Below are 19,915 nucleotides of genomic sequence, written 5' to 3' on the forward strand. Positions count from 1 at the left end.
AACTCTGTACTGTTGCCTTCTTTTCAGTTAACTCCAATGGTTGAATAATTCCAGTTCTTTCTTTCGTTTTTTTTTTAAGATTTTATTTATTTATTTGACACACAGAGAGAGAGAGAGAGAGAGCACAAACAGGGAAAGTGGCAGGCTGAGGCAGAGGGAGAAGCAGGCTTCCTGCAGAGCCAGGGGACCCCGATGTGGGAATTGATCCCAGGACCCTGGGATCATGACCTGAGCCGAAGGCAGTCACTCAACCAACTGAGCCACCCAGGCGCCCCTTTCCAAAACTTTCTTACTCTGATTCATTTAGGTTTTCCTGGGGTTTTGATTGGCAGTAAATCCTGCCAGTTTTACTTAGATTGCAACCTGTAGGACAGAGGCTAGAATTCCTTTAATATGCTCCGCATGCCAAATATATAGCCACAAGATATATTCTTATCATGAGATGAACCATTCATCTCTGAGGTATAGTGCTCTTTGCAATTCAACATCATTCAGAGATATTTGACTTTAGCTTGTGTCACTGGTGCAGTGGTAGTAAACAAAAGCGTATTTTGGAGGCATTGACCTTTATGTCTTTGTGCGTGGTCATTAACATTTTACTACAAGCTTATCTGCCTGCTGTCAAATAATTGTATTTGAAATGTCTCCAGTGGCACCCTGTAATGTAAAATGGATTTATTTCAGACTGAGTTGAGACCGTAGTGACTTTCAGAAAAGAATTACTTCCATTCCGGTTAGGATTCCGGGAATACTGGCATTCCATGATGACACTGTTATAAGTGACCTGGCTTTTGATTTTCTAGGTAACCCCTCCACTTGTCTCATTATTTATTCTTCTCTACAAATGGTCATGAACTATACATTCATAAACTTTTCCTTGGATCACCAAAGGACCCAACAGAGCAGCCCATTGGGCAATACTATTCTTTTTCTTCATAGTACAGTTAAGACACTTTGCACCTGGGTTCCTTTTTATAGATGGCCCAAAGAATACCTACTGTAGGTATTCTCAAACTTTACTGTACATCAGGATCTTTATTACTTTATAGAATGTCTTTTGTATGTTTGGAAAATGTACACTTTCTTTTCTTTGAAGTGTTGATGTCCTTCATATTTTTTATTTTAATGATTTTGAGGTATAAATGAGCAATTTGAGGGATAATTTATATATCATAAAGTTCACCATTGTAAATGTACAATTCAGTTATTTCTAGTAAATTTATGGAGTTGTGCAACCATCACCACAAACAAGTTTAGAATGTCTCCATCACTGTGGAATGTTCCCTTGTGCCCTCATGCAGTTAATGTTTGCTTCCACTCCCAGCTCTAAGCAAAGACTGAAATGTCTCTGTGGATTTGCCTTATCTGGATATTTTATGCAAAGGGTATTTTACGCAAAGGACATTTTATGCAATGGGAGTTATATAATATGTAGCCTTCTGTCTCTGACTTAATAATGTTTTTGAGTGTTTTTAATACTCAAAATAATTATGTTTTTTAGTATTTTTTTCAGGAATAAATGCGTCTTAGTTTGCTGTAAGCTTTTGGGTTATTTCCAGGACACTGAAATGGTTGTTTTTTTATAATTTTGTCCAGTTTTATAGTTGCTTTTTTGGGGAAAGGATTTGGTGACTTCTTCACCCCACCATGCTAGAGGTCCTAGCCCTTTTTTAAATTTTAGGGAGGAAATGAAAGGCTCCAGGTAAAATCTGGCACTAAAAGTTGACTTCACTTTGGATATACTGTGCTTTGATCATAGCAATTATCATAAGAGACATTTTCTTGAATCATCTTTTCTAATGACTCCTGACATAGGCCATGCAGAGATCTAGAGAATTTAAAGTTTTTGTTCAAGAGTCTTTTGAACACAGGCATTTTCTATTACTTGTTCTTAACCTGGAATCTGCCCAAAGAGCTTTCCTCTCTTCTGAATTCATAGTAACTCTTTATCATTTTTAATTTTCTCAGTGAACAGATATTGAAAGTACAAGTACTAGCTAGCATTTGGGGAGTTCCGTATAAATGTATATGTCATAAAGGGATCCTTATATCCAGAAAAGTGGAAAACTTTTAATCTTAACCATGGCATTGCTTTTATCATTTTAATCCTGAGTTCTGCCCCAAGATTAAAGGTATCTACTCAGCAAGGGTATGTGCCATAGAGGACAATGACCTTTCTTCTTGTACCCCATGATCCTTCACCCATTGGAGAAAGAATCAAGTTTCCAGAGAAGGAGCAATGGAGTTTCAGTCAGTCTGACCAAGGCTCCTGTAACCATGGCCCAGAAGCTCCCAGACTGGAAATACATACCTACTTCCTACTACCCCCTCCCCTGACCTGGGTTACAGACCATATATATCCCAGAGAATAAAGTGCCCCTCTCAGCACATGGCACATAATAGATATCCCCAAACTCCTGGCTCGGTTGAAATGAAAGGCAGGTATGTATGATGATAGTGATGATGGTGGTGTTGTATGGAGTTGTGATAGGGGAGCTTCTGCTTTTTCCTTTTTAAAGCCAAGGAAGCTGTGCTGAACAGAAAGAAAAGCTGGTTGTTTCTACCTACATTTGGTGGAATAGAGAGAAACCATTCACATTTTCTTCTAGAGAGGATCATTTTGACAAATGACACAGAAGTTTCTCCCTCACTCCTTGGTTGGGGATGAGCTCTGAGAAAGAATAAAAGAGAGTGGACACCCAGGGGCTGCCCTAAAGTCTGCACATCAGTGGGACAACCACTTGCCCCAGTCCAAGGTCCAGTAAGTAATTCATCAAGCTGGTGGTCCAGTCAGCACCCCTCCATGAGTCTTGTTAAGTACTGTATTCACTAGCCTGGACCAGTGAAAACCTTAGAAACAAGCATCATTATTCATTCAGCTCAAGTTCTGAGATGCCAATAGATACAATTTTGCTTTAAGATAAATATTATCAGAAATCAGAAGTCCTTGAATAAATATCTGTGAAATGAAAGGAGATATTACAGCAAACTATATGTCTAAGCTTATTAATAACAGTCTCTTGGCTGGAATCTGACTCATGTTGTGATGTGTTAAATGTTGGTAATAATTTGTCCTGATTTTGTTGGTCTGAATTAGCTCTTAGGATAGAGTACCCAATACCAGGTACCCCTGAGCATGTTATTTACACATATGTTTTATTGTTGGTGTTTGAATCCTTAACAATAATGAAAGAAAATAGTAGTAAAGACTTTTTGACCTATAATCAAGGGTTTATTTTCACAAACATGCCATGGTCAGAGATGAAAATAATAATTTTAACTCCATCGTACAAGCCATATATATTTTCCATTCTTTAAAGTGTATATCCTCTGTGTTCTTTTCCTATTTTTCTTTCCTCCTCAGCTTTATCAAGAAGGATGCAAATAGTGAATCAATTTCATTTACTTGGAGTTCCTGACCAGTATCCCTGCATCTTGTCCATCCTTTGGGAAATTCAAGTTGAATAGCTTGTGCCTCTTTCTGGTCCTCAGATGATTTTAATGGAGTTCTAGTTCCTTCCCGTTTGAAATTCTGCAAGATAGCAATGTTCTATAGGCCCCCCAAAATAGTGTCAGAAAAGCTGGAAGAGTAGAAAAGAAGAGATCTTCTGTACACCACAAGAATCGATTCTGAGGACCATCTGGATGTTTCTGCCCACTAATAATTGGAGTCAACTTAGCAAGAATAATCCACTAAAGAAGGCAGAAAAATGAGTCAGCTGCAAGATGTTCACCTTAGTCTAAGAGATATAGTTGTAGCCTTGTGTCAGTGGTGAATATCTCAAAGCCTTGCTAATAAACTCTTTTTTTTTTCCATTTTGCTCATAGATCGGTCATGCTTTGCCAGATTCTATCAGGAATGCATTAGAGAGATGGTCCAAGCATTATTTCAAGCTGGGGAAATAATTTATTATCTTGAACTAGTAATGGCCTAAAGAAGTTACTGAAACTGTTTTCAGACTATTGTTTGAAATTTAGTATCTATATGTTGAAACTAAAATTGTTATATTTGTGAGATATTGGCAAATTCTTAAATGGTGAATGCTAAATAACCACACCTAACTAATTAATTCAACTTGGATTGGGTGGAAGGAATATATTCTATACTTATCCAGACATAGCAGAATGCATGTTTCCTTAAGATCAAAATTCAACAAGTAGTATGATTGTCTTGTAATGGGAGCAATATGCTTTGCCTTGGCTAAAGTGAGTATTCAATTGCAATAATTTCTCTTATTCTTGGCCAACTTAGATTTTGTTCTATTTAAAGTCTTAATTATATGTGTTTTAATATGACAGTCTATTGCACAGGAAGTAGGTAGGGTATAAAATCATGAAAACAAGAAACCATTTTGAGTACTTATAGGGACCTCTTCTAAGGCATTTACATTTATAATCTCTTTCAGTCTTCACATTGGGTATACGAAAGAAGAAGGTATTATTATTGTTACCCTCACTTTACAGATGAGGAAACTGAGGTCCAATAGGCCAAGTAACTTGCCCAACATAAAACTTAGTAAATGATGGAGCCTGGATTTCAAACTCAGGCAGTCTTACTGCAGAGTTGGAGCAGTTAGCCACTGTTGAATTGACTAAAGAAGTAACATGCCTACAGGATATTAACACTTGGATCTCCCAACAATTTCCTCTCCTGCCTCACCTCTCTGCATCACCCTTCCCCCAGCACACCAAACAACCATGAAGATGATTTCCATCCCACCAATAGCATCACCATTCTTACAGATATCAGAGTTGAAAACCTTGAATTACTTCTGGCTTCCCCGCCTCTTTTCACTTTTATCAGCAACACAGACTATCAGAGAGGGTGGGTACCAAGAAACTTGTCCATGAAAAGTTTTGTGTCATTGAGTTTCTGCTGGGGCAAGAAATACCAGTATTAGGTATTGTGCTTTGTTTCTGTTTCACATGTTTTGGAAATTTTGGAAATGTTCATATTAGAAGCCAGTAGACAGGAATGTTCCAACCACTTCCCAATGAAAAGTTATTAAATGATGACACAGATTAAGCAATGGTATTTTTATTAGCTTTATTTTTTTTTAATTAACTTTAAGACACAGGGAGTATTAAAGAAGAGGGAATATACTTGGCAACAGAATGCGATTAAAGTTCAATATTTATATTTGTTGCAGAAGCCTTTATTTGAAACTGATGAATGTCTTGGGCTGGGGCGAGTCCCTCTGGAGCTATTAATTAGTATTTTAGAAGCAGAGCTGAGAGGCTGACTGTCTCAGAAAAAACCACAAATCCCAGAATGCACTTTCCCCTATTTTTTCTCGCGAGAATCCCGGAGGGCTAGATCAGCCAATCCCTTCATGAGGAGTCTAGCTATCAGCCAATCCGAAGGCGAATGGACGCCCGAGGGCGGGAGGAGCAAGGCGCCCTTAGATTTGAAATAGGAAAGTCGGCGCGGCTTCGGGACCTGCTTCTGGAGACCCAGTTTTGGCTCGAATTGGCTCAGGTCTTTTGTGGGTCTTTTGTGGGTAGGTGGCGGGGCTCAGGCCTCCTGGAGAAGGTGAGGGAGGTGGGAACTCACCAGGGCTCCCCGATCCGCCTGTGGCGATAAGGAAAAGTGGGTTTCCGGGCGGGACTTATTTTCGGGAACGAGGTCTGAAATGCACGGCTTGTTGTTTGCACGTCGGGGTGGGCGGCGGTGAGGCTGAAAGGTTCCGGGTTTCAGCGAACGAGAGTTCTGTGGCCCTCCTGGTAAGGTTTTAGGTTTTTGGGATGGTTTTAGCGTTACAGAAAACTGGTGGAGCCTGCAGTCTTACCGGACATTGCTTTACAGAAGAGGACACCAAGACCCAGAGAGTGCAGGTGACTTGTACCTTTCCTGGACTAAGCTCACTAAATTCCCACTCCAGTCGCCTGTTTAGTGCTACTTTTCCTGATCTTAGTGGGAGGGAGAGACAGGCTAGATGTGGGGTTTTATCCTATGAGAGGGGGCCATCCATCTGGGACCTGGCAATGCAGGCGAGAATTCACATGGTCAGAGTTGGAAACGCCTTATAAGTTACCAATTTTACTTGTGAGAAAACGGAGTCAGAATCTTTTTCCCAAGGTCATAGAGCTGTGTGAGTGTCTTGTGCAGTTACACTACTGACAAGTCCCTCGGAGATAAAGATGTCTTTCCTGGAATCTTGCATCTTAACGGTGGTTAAGTCCAGGTGGCTTGATCTGCCTTGGAGTATCTAGAGTTAAAAGTAAGCTGCTATTTTCTAGCAAAGGTCACACTGCCAAAATATGCTTGATTGGAATATGAGCCTGATTTGATTTTAATGACTCATAAGAAATATAATGTTCTATTTGTTTTGTAGCATTTTCTTCCAAAATGATAGAGGACGAACTTGCACTGTTTGATAAAAGCATAAATGAATTTTGGAATAAATTCAAAAGCACTGTCAGTGACACTTCCTGTGGGATGGTGGGGCTAAGAGACACCTACAAAGACTCCATCAAAGCATGTGGAGGTAACTGAAGTTAACTTGTAACATGCTGTTTTGTTGTTCTTGCTTTTTACGTTATTTCAGCTGAATTAAAACTTCAATTCCAATTTCTCTTTCAGAAAAGCTGTCCGTGAAATTAAAGGAAGAAGAACGAATGGTTGAGATGTTTCTGGAATATCAAAATCGTAGGTGACAAACTGTAAATCACAGTTTTTTTAGATTGAACATCTTTAGGCCATCCCTCATACAAATAAAACAATGTATTGTGTGTGTGTATATATATATATATATATATACACATACGTATAAAACTAATAAACATTTGTGTACCTACAACCCAGCTTGAGAAATAGAACATCCCATGTATACTTTTCTCTTCTCCCACCTTCCAGAACTAACCTCTTAGTATTTAGTATTGTGTTTTTGAATGTTATATAAATGGCATCACTTTGTGTATATTCTGTCCCTTTTTTTATTCATCAGTATGCTTGTGAGATTCATTTGTGCTGGTGTGTAAATGCCAGTTATTTGAAAAATGAGTTTTTCTCATTGGAAATCATAGGCTGGGGGTTGAAAAGCTGGAGTTCCTCAGTTCTTTGGGGGTAGGGTTAGTACTCTTGACTGTTTTCTCCATATTTTTCCTGTTATTCTTGCCCTCTCGTTTATACCACTCTGGAGTTTCCACGGTGTATATGTAGGTTTTATTGAATTCTTATACACAGATCACACAGATCACAGACTTGTGGCCAGAGGCCACAGGCTAAATTTCATGGCACCATGTTTTAAACACTATTAATGGAATGTCTTTAGATGGAACATGTGTCCTTGAATTTGCTACAGTCCCCAGTAATTTCTTTGGCTTTGTTTTGCCCACTTTACTTATTATTTGGCCCCTAAAGGCGTTCGATTTTGGAGCCCTGGTAGGCTATTATGCTAGCCTTTTACCCGTATTTACTGTCTGAGCTGCCCTGAAGCTTCCTTGCCCTTTTATTGTTTTCATTTCTTCTGTAACCACAAGCAGAAAGGAAAACCACTTGTGTGTATGTGTGTGTGTGTGTGTGTGTGTGTGTGTGTAAACATTCTTGGTTTGTAGAATTGCTGGGGATTAGAAACATAAGTTTGAAACTATCAATTTTTGCTACTCTGAGTCTCAGTGTGCTCTTAAAGATGACCTATAGTGAAAATATGCTCTAAATAGTCTAAAAACTAAAAACATTATCAATTGTTTTTCTTTAAAAAATCAGTTTATGCTTGAACAGAAATATAATTTACCTGTTCAATTAATTCAGTGAATATTTGATTGATAGTTGCCTAGCACAAACAGTGCACAAAGTATAATGTCTGCATACTGCTTACAATTTAGTGGAATACACAAGGAATCCACAATTAAAATACATTGTAATAATTGCTGTGATAATGGAATGGGCTGAGTGAGCACAGAATTTTTTTCATTATTAAGGTGTCTACCCTAAAATGAGCATGTTTATTTGCTGCAGGAAAGAAGTCAGTGGAGAAACAGATGTTGAAAAAGGGGTCAGGGGACAATGAGTAGTAGAATAGAGGGGAGGGAATCTGGATTAACCATGGATTGGAGAAGGAGCCACTGGTACTCTGTCAGGAGAGGATACTGATATAGATACATTTGGGGAGTCGGCAAGCTTGAGGGAACTTACCACGTATTTGTTGAGCAGCTACTCTGTGCAGGTACCCTTCTAGAAAGATACTGCAGAGAACAAATTAGCCAAAAATTCTGGCCCACCTGGAACATCTGTTCTATTTATCGAGAGGAGGGAGATCCTCTGTTCAAAGTGAGAGGCATTTACTATGGACCAGGCTCTTAAATCCTGAAATCTTTACAAGACAGAAATTTGAAGCTCACTGAGGTTAAGAAACTTAGCTAAGGTCATACATTTGATCCAGTGTACCATAAAACAACCTTTCCACATGGAAGGAAAATTCAAGGGAGGGTTTGTGTGGTGAGTGGTAGTGAAAGTTTGAAATACCTGCCCTAGAGAATAAAAGAGATGGCTGACTGTGTACACATAAAATAATAGTTATGCAACATCAAGGGCCCTTACATTTGTATTGGCACAAATCCATACAGTTCATTCTTTCTTCTCTTTTCTTTTCTTCTCTTTTCTTTTCTTTCTTCTCTTTTCTTTCTGAAAGGTTCCAGAACTTTTTTTTTTTTTTAAAGATTTATTTTTTTATTTATTTATTTGAGAGAGCAGGGGGGGGGGGGGATGGGCAGAGGAAGAGAATCACAAACCGACTCTGGGCTGAGCACAGGGCCAATGTGCTTGATCCCACAACCCTGGGATCACGACCCAAGCCAAAATCAAGAGTCAGACACCCAACTGACTGTGCCACCCAGGTGCCCTCATACAGTTCTTTAAATATTATAATAAATACACTGACATGTGTGGTATTTATGTATCCTTAATAGTTTAGAAGTTTCCATATTATTATTATTGGAGACTCTAGCCCTGTGAAGTAAATAAATGGAGCAGCCATTATTATCCTTGTTTTATAAGCGTTGCCGAAGTTGTAATTTGACCAAGGTCCTTGGGTGACAACTGAGGACCCAGAATGGAACCAAGACCTTTGGACTTTAAATATGCATCTTTTTTGTCATACAACATACTTATCTTTTTTTAAAGTAGCATTTTTCTGTAGCAGCCACTCTGGAAAATAGTATGGGGGTTCCTCAGAAAATTAAAAATAGAACTACCATGTGATCCCCACTATGGCTGTTTATTAGAGGAAAACGAAAACTAACTCGAAAAGATATCTGCACCCCGGTGTTTATTATTTACAATAGCCAAGTTAAGGGAACAACCTACGTGTTCATAGATGGATGAGTGGATAAAGTGGTTGTGGTGTGTGTGTGTGTGTGTGTGTGTATACTATATATATATATATATATGATAGAATAAAGCCATGAAAGGAATGAAATGTTGACATTTGTGACACAGATGGGCCCCGAGGGCATTATGCTAAGTGAAATAAGTCAGGCAGAGAGACAAATACTATATGATATGTGTGGAATCCAAAAAAAAACTTTTTTTTAAAACAAAAAAGCAAACTCATAGATAACAGATTGGTGGTTGCCAGAGCAGGGTTTGGGAGAAGAAATGGCTGAACTGTTTTTGGCTTTGGTTTGGGTTTAAATTGAATTTTTTTTTAAAGCATTTTTCTTTGTTAATTCTGATAAAATGTCTATTTTTAAATTATACTTGACAATATATGATCATGCCCAAATTCTTGGAAAATACAGAAAAGTAAACAAATTATCTGAAATGTTGAGAATCATATTTAACAAAGTTATGTTCTTTTTTCTTTTTCATGTGCTATGTAATATTTCTGACAATTTTGTTCATGGTATCTATATAACTTTTTTTTTTAGAGTATTTTTCCATATTGCTAAATTCTTTGAAAAAATATTCTGCCTTACTGATATACTGTATTTAATAATTTACCCATGAGCCATTTAGGATATTTTCAGTTTTTCACCATTATAAATAATACTGAAAATAATCTTTTGTATATAAGTACTTGCACACATCTTGTTTTCTTAAAGTAACTTGTAGAAATGGAATAACTAATCAAAGGACATGATTTGAATATCCTTAAGACTTGTTTTGCAATGTCAAAGATATGCCATAAGAACTCTTAGTATTGGGGCGCCTGGGTGGCTCAGGGGGCGCCTGGGTGGCTCAGGGGGCGCCTGGGTGGCTCAGTCGTTAAGTGTCTGCCTTTGGCTCAGGTCATGATCCCAGGGTCCTGGGATCAATCCCCGCATTGGGCTCCCTGCTCGGCGGGAAGGCCTGCTTCTCCCTCTGCCACTCCCCCTGCTTGCATTCCCTCTCTCGCTGTCTCGCTCTGTCAAATAAATAAATAAAATCTTAAAAAAAAAAAAACTCTTAGTATTTTGCCTTCTTCTCAACTGCTAGCTATTATTTTTGTAAACATTGTACTAAATTAAAATTGGTATGTTACTGCTTTATTTGCATTTCTGTGATTACTACTTGGGTTAAATTGTCTTTCATATTTATTAACCATCTGCAGTCTACATTTCCTTTGTTTATTCCTTTGTCTGTTTTTGTCTTAGGAATTTATATTTGTGTCTTCTTTAGATTAAGAACAGTCAGGGGAGGGGCACCTGGGTGGCTCAGTCAGTTAAGTGGCTGCCTTTGGCTTAGGTCATGATCTCAGGGTCCTGGGATCAGCCCTGAGTCGGGCTCCCTGCTCAGCAAGGAGCCTGCTTCTCCCTCTCCCTCTGTCTGCTGCTCCCCCTGCTTGTGCTCTCTCTCTCTCTGTGTCAAATAAATAAATAAATAAATAAACAAACAGTTGGGGGAGAATATTTAATGCTCAAAAGCATGGTCTTTGAAGTCAAATCCTGAGTTTGAATCCAGGTCTTCTATTTATTGCATCGTAGCAAATAAAGCTTTGGGTACATTAGTCATCTGCTGAGCCTTTTTCCTCCTTTAAATTAGATCTACAAAATGTGTTATAGTGAAATTTAAGTAAGTTTACAGAAATAGACGGTGTTGAACAAAGTTCCTAGCATATAGTAGAGTTTAATGCTTATTTGAATCAAATGTGAGGCTTTTCGCCTACTTACTAACTTTTATGTAGCTGGTATATGTTTTTCTCTTTGATTTCTTTTTGCCTTTGAGTAAAAAGATCTTTCCCCGTAGAACTAATTTTATATTCAGATACTGCCTTTTAGGTTTTGCAAGATTTCATTTTACATTTAAATATTTAATAAATATGGAATTTATTTTGGATTTCAGTATGGTTTGGGGAACCATCTACCACTTGTTTTCATATTTCATTTTTCATATTAATTTCCTAAATATAGCAATGTTTGTTTGGAAATGCCGTTTTTGTTTAACTGAACTGTATGTCATTTCTTCAGCTGGTACCCCACTATTGTATTAAAAGTGTCACAATCACAGATGTTAAATTTAATAGGACAAGTCCCTTTCCTCATTATTTTTCTTACTGTATTTCCTTAACTATTCTCACCTGTGTATTCGTCAGATAAATTTTATAGTTACTTTTTTAGGTCTTCCCCTTCCCTTCCCTCAAATTCCATTGGGACTGCATTAATATAGAAATGAATTTGGGAAATAGTGACATCTTTATAATATTTAGAAGCATAAAATGTCTTTCCATACATCCAGGTCAAATCAAATACATGTCTCAGACAGGTTTTGCCCTTTTTTTCATATAGGGCCTACATATTTCTTGGTCTAGATTATTCCTAGATGTTTTGTTTATTACAAATGTAAATGAGGTTTCATCCTTCCTACCTGTCTCCCTTCCTCTCTTCCTTCACTTCTTTCTGTTTTTTTTTTAGTATCTTCCAGAATCATTAATATAGCATTAGAATGAACTGTTTCTTTAAAGCACTGAGTAAAAATATTGTCCAGATTTTGGTTGTCTTTGATGGTGAGCTTTATTTATGTACTTATTTGAAGAGTAGAGCTGCAAGGGTCTTTTATTTTCAAATGCAAATAGAAAAGAATAGGATTTTTTTTCTTTTTGTTCTTTATAATTTTTGAACCATTAGGAAGCACTTACCAATTAAAACATTATTGATCTTATGAAAGTCAATATTTCTTATCTGTGATAGATGTTGGAGAGCAAAGTATATATATTCTAGCTAACACTTTGTGTTTCTTACAGAGATCTGTAGGCAGAATAACCTCATTCAAGAAAAAAAAGATAACTTGTTAAGGTTGATTGCTGAAATAAAAGACAAAAAGCAGGAGCTGGAAGTACTGACTGCAAATATTCAGGATCTTAAGGAAGAATACGCTAAGAAGAAGGAAAGTAAGTTTCCAGTTATACACATATTTAAAACATTAACCTAAATTTCAAAGTGGTGATGGTTCACAATTCTGTATCTCTTGCCTTCTCTCCAGTTCATTACTAAAAATGGATGACATACCTCAGGGGCATAGCCAGCCACTCAGTTCTGCAAGGAAGCTGTGTGAAGTTAGCTAAGTGGGCTGTATGTTCTCTTGTTTCACTTAAAGGTCCTTTTGATTTCTAATATAACCAGAGTCATAGTGCAATTGATATGGCAGCTTAATTAAGCAGAGTGGGAGACAGTTTCACTAAAGATTTGTCTGGAGAAGCCATAGTATAATTTATGCAATAGAGTTATTGATCACACATTCTCTGCCAGGAACTATTAAGCACATTTTTTATGCTGTGAAGTCTCTTTGTCTAAAAAAATTTCATATTCAAATATGTGTATTTTTTTAAAAATCATAGCTATTTCTGCTGCTAACAGAGCTAATGAAGAGAGGTTGAAAAGACTACAGAAATCTGCAGACTTATATAAAGATCGACTTGGACTAGAAATTCGAAAAATTTATGGTATGTATATTAACGTAAGTAAAACATACAAGATTAGAAAGGCATATCTTAAGTAGCGAATTTAAAAAATGTTTTCAAAGAAAATAATGACAACATCATTAACTTTTTAGAAAATAGGAAAGAATTTAAACATTTTTATCATCCAAACATAATTACTGCTGCCTTGGTTATTTATCATCCGGTATTTTAATAAATGTATTTTTGGCATGACTGCCACCACGAACATAATTTTTTTCCTTGTTCTTACTGGCATTGTATGATTAGCATTTTTCCAGTTGCTGTCGCCTTCCTATGGTAGTTTTAAAATGGTAGTGTAATAATTCATTCCATTAATGTATCTTAATTTATCCAATCTTTTATCTATCATTTAATACAGGTTTGTTTCTAACTTAACCTTTGGATTCTGCCTGTGGTTCAGTTTTAGAAGTGCTACAGTGAATATAGACTTCTCCATTTCTTTTGCATAATTTCCATGGAATTCCCAGAGAGGCATTACTGGGTTAAAGCATGTAAATATTTTAATGGCGTTATGTGTAGTATATGTGCCAATTTATATCAATATTCTTTGTGTTATCAGTCCCCAAGATCACCGTCAGGTTTGGTGATTCCCTGGAAAGACTTACAGGACTCTGCATATAGTCATATTCATGGCTCAGGTTTATTGCAGAGAGGATACAAAACAAAATCAGCCCAAAAGCACTGGGGTAAAGTCTAAAAGAAACACTTTTTTAGACATAATTTTTTAAGAGTCTTAATCCAGCAGAGTCACACAGGATGTGCTTAATTCCCTTAGCACTGAATGTGACAATACGTGTGAAGTGTTGTCTACCGTTGAAGCTCATCAGAGACTCTTGCAGCTTGTGGTGGTTTTCTCTGGACTTCACCCCATGTGTTTTTTCCATTTGCTGATTTTGCCGTAGCCTTTCTCTGTAATAAATCATAGCCCTGAGTATGACCCTATGGGGAGTCCTGTGAGTCCTCCTTGTGACTCTTCAAATCTGGGGTGTTTTGGGGGGCCCCAACACCAGCCAACGACGAACTTGCAAGGAGACCTTTCTAAAATTCTTAATGATAGCAGCGTCAGGCCTGCCATATTAATTCTTTTGTGCACACCTCTCTACAATGTAAAGAGTATCCATTTCATTGTTTTCTTGCAAAAATGGTAGTTTTTTAAGTTTGTTTGTGTTTGGTTTTTTTTGGCAGTTGATTAGATATAATTGGAGCATTTATTTTTAAGTGCATTTCTTTGATGAAAAGGTAAACTTTTTTTCTGTATATTTAATTATATTTCTTTGATTGTCTGGGCTCTTCATTCATATATCTGTTAGTCTTGTTTCTGCCCCACCCCTCCATCTGTTGGAATAAGCTTTTAATAAAAAATAACCTTTCGATTAGAGGGAAATACAGGGTCCAACTCTGAATTTTTGATCCATTGGACTTAATGTCATCCTGAGGTGCTTTTGAACCAGAAAGCTTTACAATTATTTCAGATTTAAAAATAAAACTTTCTCATAGCCCTCAAAGTCAGGAAATGTTTTTTAAAGAAGACAACCCAAATTAAAACCTTCATTATCTTAGGAAGTCTTTCTTCCTTGGCATGTTTCCCTCCCATTACTACTAACACTTTTAAAAATCTGGTGTACTGGGGGCGCCTGGGTGGCATAATCAGCTAAGTGACAGACTCTTGGTTTCAGCTTAGGTCATGATCTCAGGGTTGTGAGATCAAACCCTGCAACCTGCGATGGGTGTCAGGCTCTCTACTCAGCATGGTGTCTGCTTAAGATTCTCTCTCCCTCTGTCCTTCCCCACCCCTCTCATACATACATACATACATACATATGTACATACATACATAAATCTTTTTAAAAAAATCTGTACTAATGTAATTATTTCATTTTGAATAAAAATGTAAGACAAATGTTTTTCAATATTACTTTTTGTAATTAAAACTTTTTTTATTTTAATAAAATGTCTATTTTAATGTTTTTCACAGTAGAATAAATCCTTCTCTTGATGACTGCAGATATGTAAGGCTGTTTGGTAGTGTTCAGAACCACCACAGTAAATGGTGGTCTCCCTGATCGGTGTGTAGTCTTCAGTAATTATAAGGATTTTCTTGTCTGAAACTGCTGTCAAACCAGCAGGACTGCATTTATGCATCCGTCATTTTCAGGACCGTTGGTAACCTGGGCATATTTTCCGCAAATAACTTTGCCTTCTTGTGTCACAAGGCCCAACTCAGGTTCACCTCAGTTACAGTACCTTTGGTAGTAACCCCCAAAGTTGTATATAGTGGGGATGAAGGCTTCTTTTTTACACCAAGTATTGACAGGCAAAAGGTGGCTTTCAGTTCAGGGTGTGTTACATGGGCCTTTTTGAAACGTAAGCCCATTGGTCTAATGAATCTTTCATATTTAGGTGGTTTTCCAGTAAAGCCGTCTCCGACAAGGCAGACTTCAGTGACCACCCTCTTCCATGCTTGCTTCTTTCTCTTTTGTGTTCGAATCACTTTTAATACTTCTGTTTCTCCCTGGGCACGGACTTTGGGTAAAGGAACTTCCCATTTTCCCGCTTTCTCTTTTTGTTTTTGTTTAATCATATTGGAAAGTACTTTAGCTTGGGACTGTCCCTCTCTGTCCAGGTACTGCTCCTTGTGGAGTCTTTTCATCATTCCTTTTTTTGGTGTTTCTCTTTTCCTGCATCTTGATAGTCTTTTTCATTTGTATTGTCTCAGCATGGCACTGTTTATGGTAGAGCTTAGCTTTCAGACCAATCATCTTTTTTGCCTTCTTTGATCGTTCATGAGCCTCTCGACCTTCTTTCTTTTTTTTTTTCATGGTAATCCAAACGATAACCATATCTCTTCCGGTGTAACTCAATGTATTCATTTTGTGGCGTGGTGACGGCCGCAGAGCTGTCGGGTGCAGCTGCTGGGGTGCGAAGAAGCTCTCAATTTTCGGGTCTCCCAGACCCGTGAGCTGACTCCACACAAGCCGTGACCTAATTAAAGCTATTTTTAAAATGAGATTTCCTAATTTTTTATGCTGTAGAGCAAAATTAAAATGCATGTGAGTTTCTACTTTGTGGCTGCCATTTTTAATTTCTAATGGGCATTTACTCCTTTGGGAGCATTTGGAGGTCTTTTGGAAAATAGGCATTAAGTCTGGATTACTGTGTAGAAAAGGTCAAATTAAATCTGTTCAGTAGTACATTTTTTTATTGTGGTAAAACTATGACCTAGAATTTGCCATTTTATCTATTTTTATCATACAATTCAGGGACATTAATTACATTGACGATGCAGTGCAATCATCACCACATTTCCAGAATTTTTCATCACTACAAACAGAAATTATGTACTCATTAAGCAATAACTTCTTATTCCTCCCCCCAGCCCCTCATAACCTCTAATCTACTTCCTGTCTCTATAATTACCTATTCTATTTCATATAAGTAGAATCCTATAGTATTTGTTCTTTTGCATCTAGATTATTTTACTTAGCATGTTTTCAAGGTTCATTTATGTTGTAGCATGTATCAGAAGTTCCTTCCTTTTTATGACCAAATAATATTCCATTGTGTGTATATACCATATTTTGTTTATCTGATCATTCATCAGTGAACACACGGTTATTACCACCTTTTGGCTGCCGTGAGTAAAGTGGCTATAAACGTTGGCAAAGTTACAGGAGTCCCTAGTTTCAGTTCTTTTGAGTACGTACCTCGGAACAGAGTCACTGGGTCCTATGGTAATTCTTAATTTAAACTTTTTGAGGCACTGCCAAACTTTTCCACAGCCTCAGCACCATCTTGCATTCGTCTTCATCCACACTTTTCTTTTTCGTTTTGTTTTGTTATAGCTGTCCTGGTAGGTGTGAAATGATATCTCATTGTAGTTTGGTTTGCGTTTCCCCAGTGATTAGTGGTTTTGAGCATCTTCCCATGTGCTTATTGACCATTTGTGTCTGTTCTTTGGAGAAATATCTATTCAAGTCCTTTCGGTCCATTTTTGAATTGGGTTGCTTTTCTTTTAGTTGTTCAGTTGTAGTTTTTTAAAATATATCCTATATATTAAATCCATGTCAGAGATACGATTTACAAATATTTTCTCCCATTCTGTGGGTTATCCTTTTCACTCTCTTGATAATATCCTTTGAAGGACAAAAGTTTGTATTTTTTGATGAAGTCCAATGTATCAATTATTTTCTTTTGTTGTGCTTTTTAAAAATCGTATTTAGAGTTCATTTAAAACTAATTTGTAGCTTGTACATTTGGAGGCTTGGTTAAGTATACATATATGTATGTATGTATTTAGCATATAGATATTAAGGACAGAGGTGAGAAAGCTCATCTCCATTGAAACCCTTGGCACGATAAAATACTCTTCATACCAAATAATCTAATCTCTCTTTTCAGGTGATAAATTACAGTTTATATTCACTAATATTGACCCTAAGCATCCTGAGAACCCATTTATGTTTTCCCTCCACCTAAATGAAGCCAAGGAATATGAAGGTATGTATTCCTATCTCTTAACTGGTAGTTAAGATTGGCATCCGCAAATGTTATCTGACTCCACATAGAAAGTAATAGGAAGGAAAGTAATTCCTACAAGGTAGTGCTTTCTTTGCCAGTCTTGCTTCATGGGATAGTGTCTTCTAAAGCCTGTGAGTATAGTTGTGATTTATAGTTCTTATGTAGGTTCCTAAATATGTACCTTTTCTTCAGAATGGCATGGTGCCACAGTGGCAGAAAAGTGTTAAAGACCACAGATCAATGCATTTCCTATACGAGTTTGAATTATCCTTTTCGAGAGCTTAAAGCTATTATAAAGGATATAACTATGTAAATATGAATATTATAATTTATGCAAGTAGTTGATTTTAAAAGCAAATGCTAAGTCATCAGAATGTGATCATTTATTTTCCCAAAAATCAATTTAAGAAATATTACTGTCTCCTGAAAAATCCCACACATTGATAATTTAGCTCACTTACTGATTCTCCAGCCGGCCAGAAGGTCATCAATTTATGGGGAATATATATGATTGATAATAGGGGGAACAAGAAGAGAATGGAAATATATTTATTTCTTTTTAATTCTTCTAGTGCCCCCTTTAAAGTAATTTTTCATTTATTGGAATTGAGGAAAATGGTTCTCAGCTCATTAGACCTGTGTTCTCATCTTAAAGCATTTATAGCAGATAGACACTCAGGAGAGCTGCTGAGTTGGCTCCCTAATGGACCTGGGGGACTTGGTCCTCGTTCTCATGGAATTACTATTGTAGGAATTTCTATTGTATATTGTATTTATATATTCTCTCAGTAAATATTTTTTAATGAGTGCTAAATTTTAAAAAAAGCAAACCCAAAAAAAACCACATACCTAGGTTTTTAGTGTTCTCCAAATTGTATATTCTCTCTTGCTACGTAGTATCACAGTATTTGATAGTGTATCAAAATAGAATCTACAGTGTGATTTTGAACCAAGTGCTCCTTGTTATTCTTTCTCTTGTGGTCATGGTCCTTGTTTCCTAAGCGGTCTCAACCAGAGAGCTGGAAAGCTGACATGGTCGGATTTCTTCTCCTTGGACAAAGGACCAAATTGTTGGGAGAGAAAGCTGGATCATTCCTTTCCCTTGACCACCCTCCCTGGAGACTTGGTCCCAAGATGTACCGTCTTGTACAACTACATGGAGAGCCGTACGGTTACTTGTGACTTTGTGTCTCATTTGATTAGGAAGCCCTATAATTACCACTTGTAGAACAGCAGTCACGTTTTCTAATGAAAACTTATAAAAGTTAAGATTTTTTCCCCATAATTATAAATTACTAAAAGTTGGCTTTGAAAGTTGTTCTCTTTTGATCTAGTGACCAGAAACTAGAAGTCAAGCCAAAGTTTACAGAGAAAACTGACTTAACCGTTTAAAAAAACAACACACACACCTGTTAAAACAGTTTAGTGAAAACAAAATGTATAGAAAGATGATGGGAAATAGCATTCTGTTCTTTTATCACTAAGCTCTTCAATCCCTTGACTACCATCTGTTTACCTTTAAAGTAAGATTGTAGTACTTAAGATTTTAATATTTAGAGATTAAACAAAGAATAGGTCCAAAAGATAGTTAGGATATGAAAATCAATTGTATCTATTGTTCTGTGCTCAAAGCATTTCAGTAAAATGGACTTGAAATGATTTGAATCAGATGAAAGCATCTAAATTAGAAACACTTCTCTTCCATAAAAAAAATCTCATTCAAATTATCTTTTTTTTTTTCTTTTTCTTCTAGTGTCAGATAGTGCTCCTCATCTTGAGTGCCTGGCAGAATTTCAAGAGAATGTAAGGAAGACCAACAATTTCTCGGCCTTTCTTGCCAATGTTCGGAAAGCTTTTACTGCTATGGTTTATAATTAACGTATGAATAGTATATAAAAATTGTTCATTTTTCTTCCCTATTGTGTATCTCTCTCTCTTTTTTTTTATCATCGTGTATCTCTTTTAAAAAGAATTCTCATTATCCATTGTTTGCCTATAATTTTTTTGTATTTCTGTAACATTTCTGTGTGGTGTATTTCTTTAAATTATTTTAATTAAAATCTTAAGAAATAAAATTTATAAAGTCAAATGTGTCCTTTCTAAAATGAAAGTTAGTGTACTATGTGTATATATATATGTGTGTGTGTGTGTATACATATTTTTTAATGGCAGGCATGGGCAGTTTAAGGCTAGCCTGGAAATGGGAATTTGTACAACCAACACTGTGTCTCATTGGTTTCCAAGCTTTTTATTTTTTATTTTTATTTTTTTTTAAGACTTTATTTATTTATTTGCCAGAGAGAGCAAGAGAGTACAAGCAGGGGGAGCAACAGGGAGCCCGATGTGGGGCTTGATCCCAGGACCCTGGGATCGTGACCCAAGCTGAAGGCAGACGCTTAACTGACTGAGACACCGGGGTGCCCCTCCAAGCTTTTTAAGGTCATGGACTAGTAATAAAAAATTAGGAATGTGGGCCCAAGCTAAGGTTAGCAAATTTTGAAATGTACTTGGCAAAAGTA

General features: G+C 36.9%; 1 protein-coding gene and 1 pseudogene across 11 annotated transcripts; one reads left to right on the top strand and one right to left on the bottom strand.

Annotated features, from left to right (window-relative positions):
• Window positions 1-5,381: 5,381 nt before the first annotated feature.
• On the top strand, window positions 5,382-19,311 carry SPC25 (SPC25 component of NDC80 kinetochore complex). Of its 11 annotated transcripts, none has more exons than XM_073904903.1 (8): window positions 5,382-5,479; window positions 5,807-5,835; window positions 6,336-6,488; window positions 6,584-6,649; window positions 12,162-12,308; window positions 12,756-12,860; window positions 17,277-17,375; window positions 19,150-19,311. In XM_073904903.1, the coding sequence occupies exons 3-8, from the start codon at window positions 6,350-6,352 to the stop codon at window positions 19,272-19,274; spliced, it is 681 nt and encodes a 226-aa protein (XP_073761004.1). In that variant the 5' UTR covers window positions 5,382-5,479; window positions 5,807-5,835; window positions 6,336-6,349; the 3' UTR covers window positions 19,275-19,311. The 11 variants fall into 11 exon arrangements, with proteins under 11 accessions (XP_073761004.1, XP_025708535.1, XP_025708529.1 ...); XM_073904907.1 differs by lacking the exon at window positions 5,807-5,835 and adding an exon at window positions 6,110-6,221 and having other exon boundaries at window positions 5,395-5,479; XM_073904900.1 differs by having other exon boundaries at window positions 5,398-5,501.
• Window positions 14,993-16,197, bottom strand: LOC112809726 (ribosome biogenesis protein NSA2 homolog pseudogene; annotated as a pseudogene).
• Window positions 19,312-19,915: the final 604 nt, after the last annotated feature.

Source organism: Callorhinus ursinus, unplaced genomic scaffold, assembly GCF_003265705.2.
Source record: "Callorhinus ursinus isolate GAN/ISIS: 27379988/994484 unplaced genomic scaffold, GSC_fseal_2.0 scaffold2, whole genome shotgun sequence".
NCBI classification, from domain to species: Eukaryota; Metazoa; Chordata; class Mammalia; order Carnivora; family Otariidae; genus Callorhinus; species Callorhinus ursinus.

Bases quoted from the DNA above. Each gene is read 5' to 3' on its own strand.
- SPC25 (XM_073904903.1), top strand. From the start codon at position 6,350: ATGATAGAGGACGAACTTGCACTGTTTGATAAAAGCATAAATGAATTT. The intron at 6,489-6,583 runs GTAACTGAAGTT...TTTCTCTTTCAG, and splicing joins CTCCATCAAAGCATGTGGAG to AAAAGCTGTCCGTGAAATTA. The intron at 17,376-19,149 runs GTATGTATTCCT...TTTTTCTTCTAG, and splicing joins TGAAGCCAAGGAATATGAAG to TGTCAGATAGTGCTCCTCAT.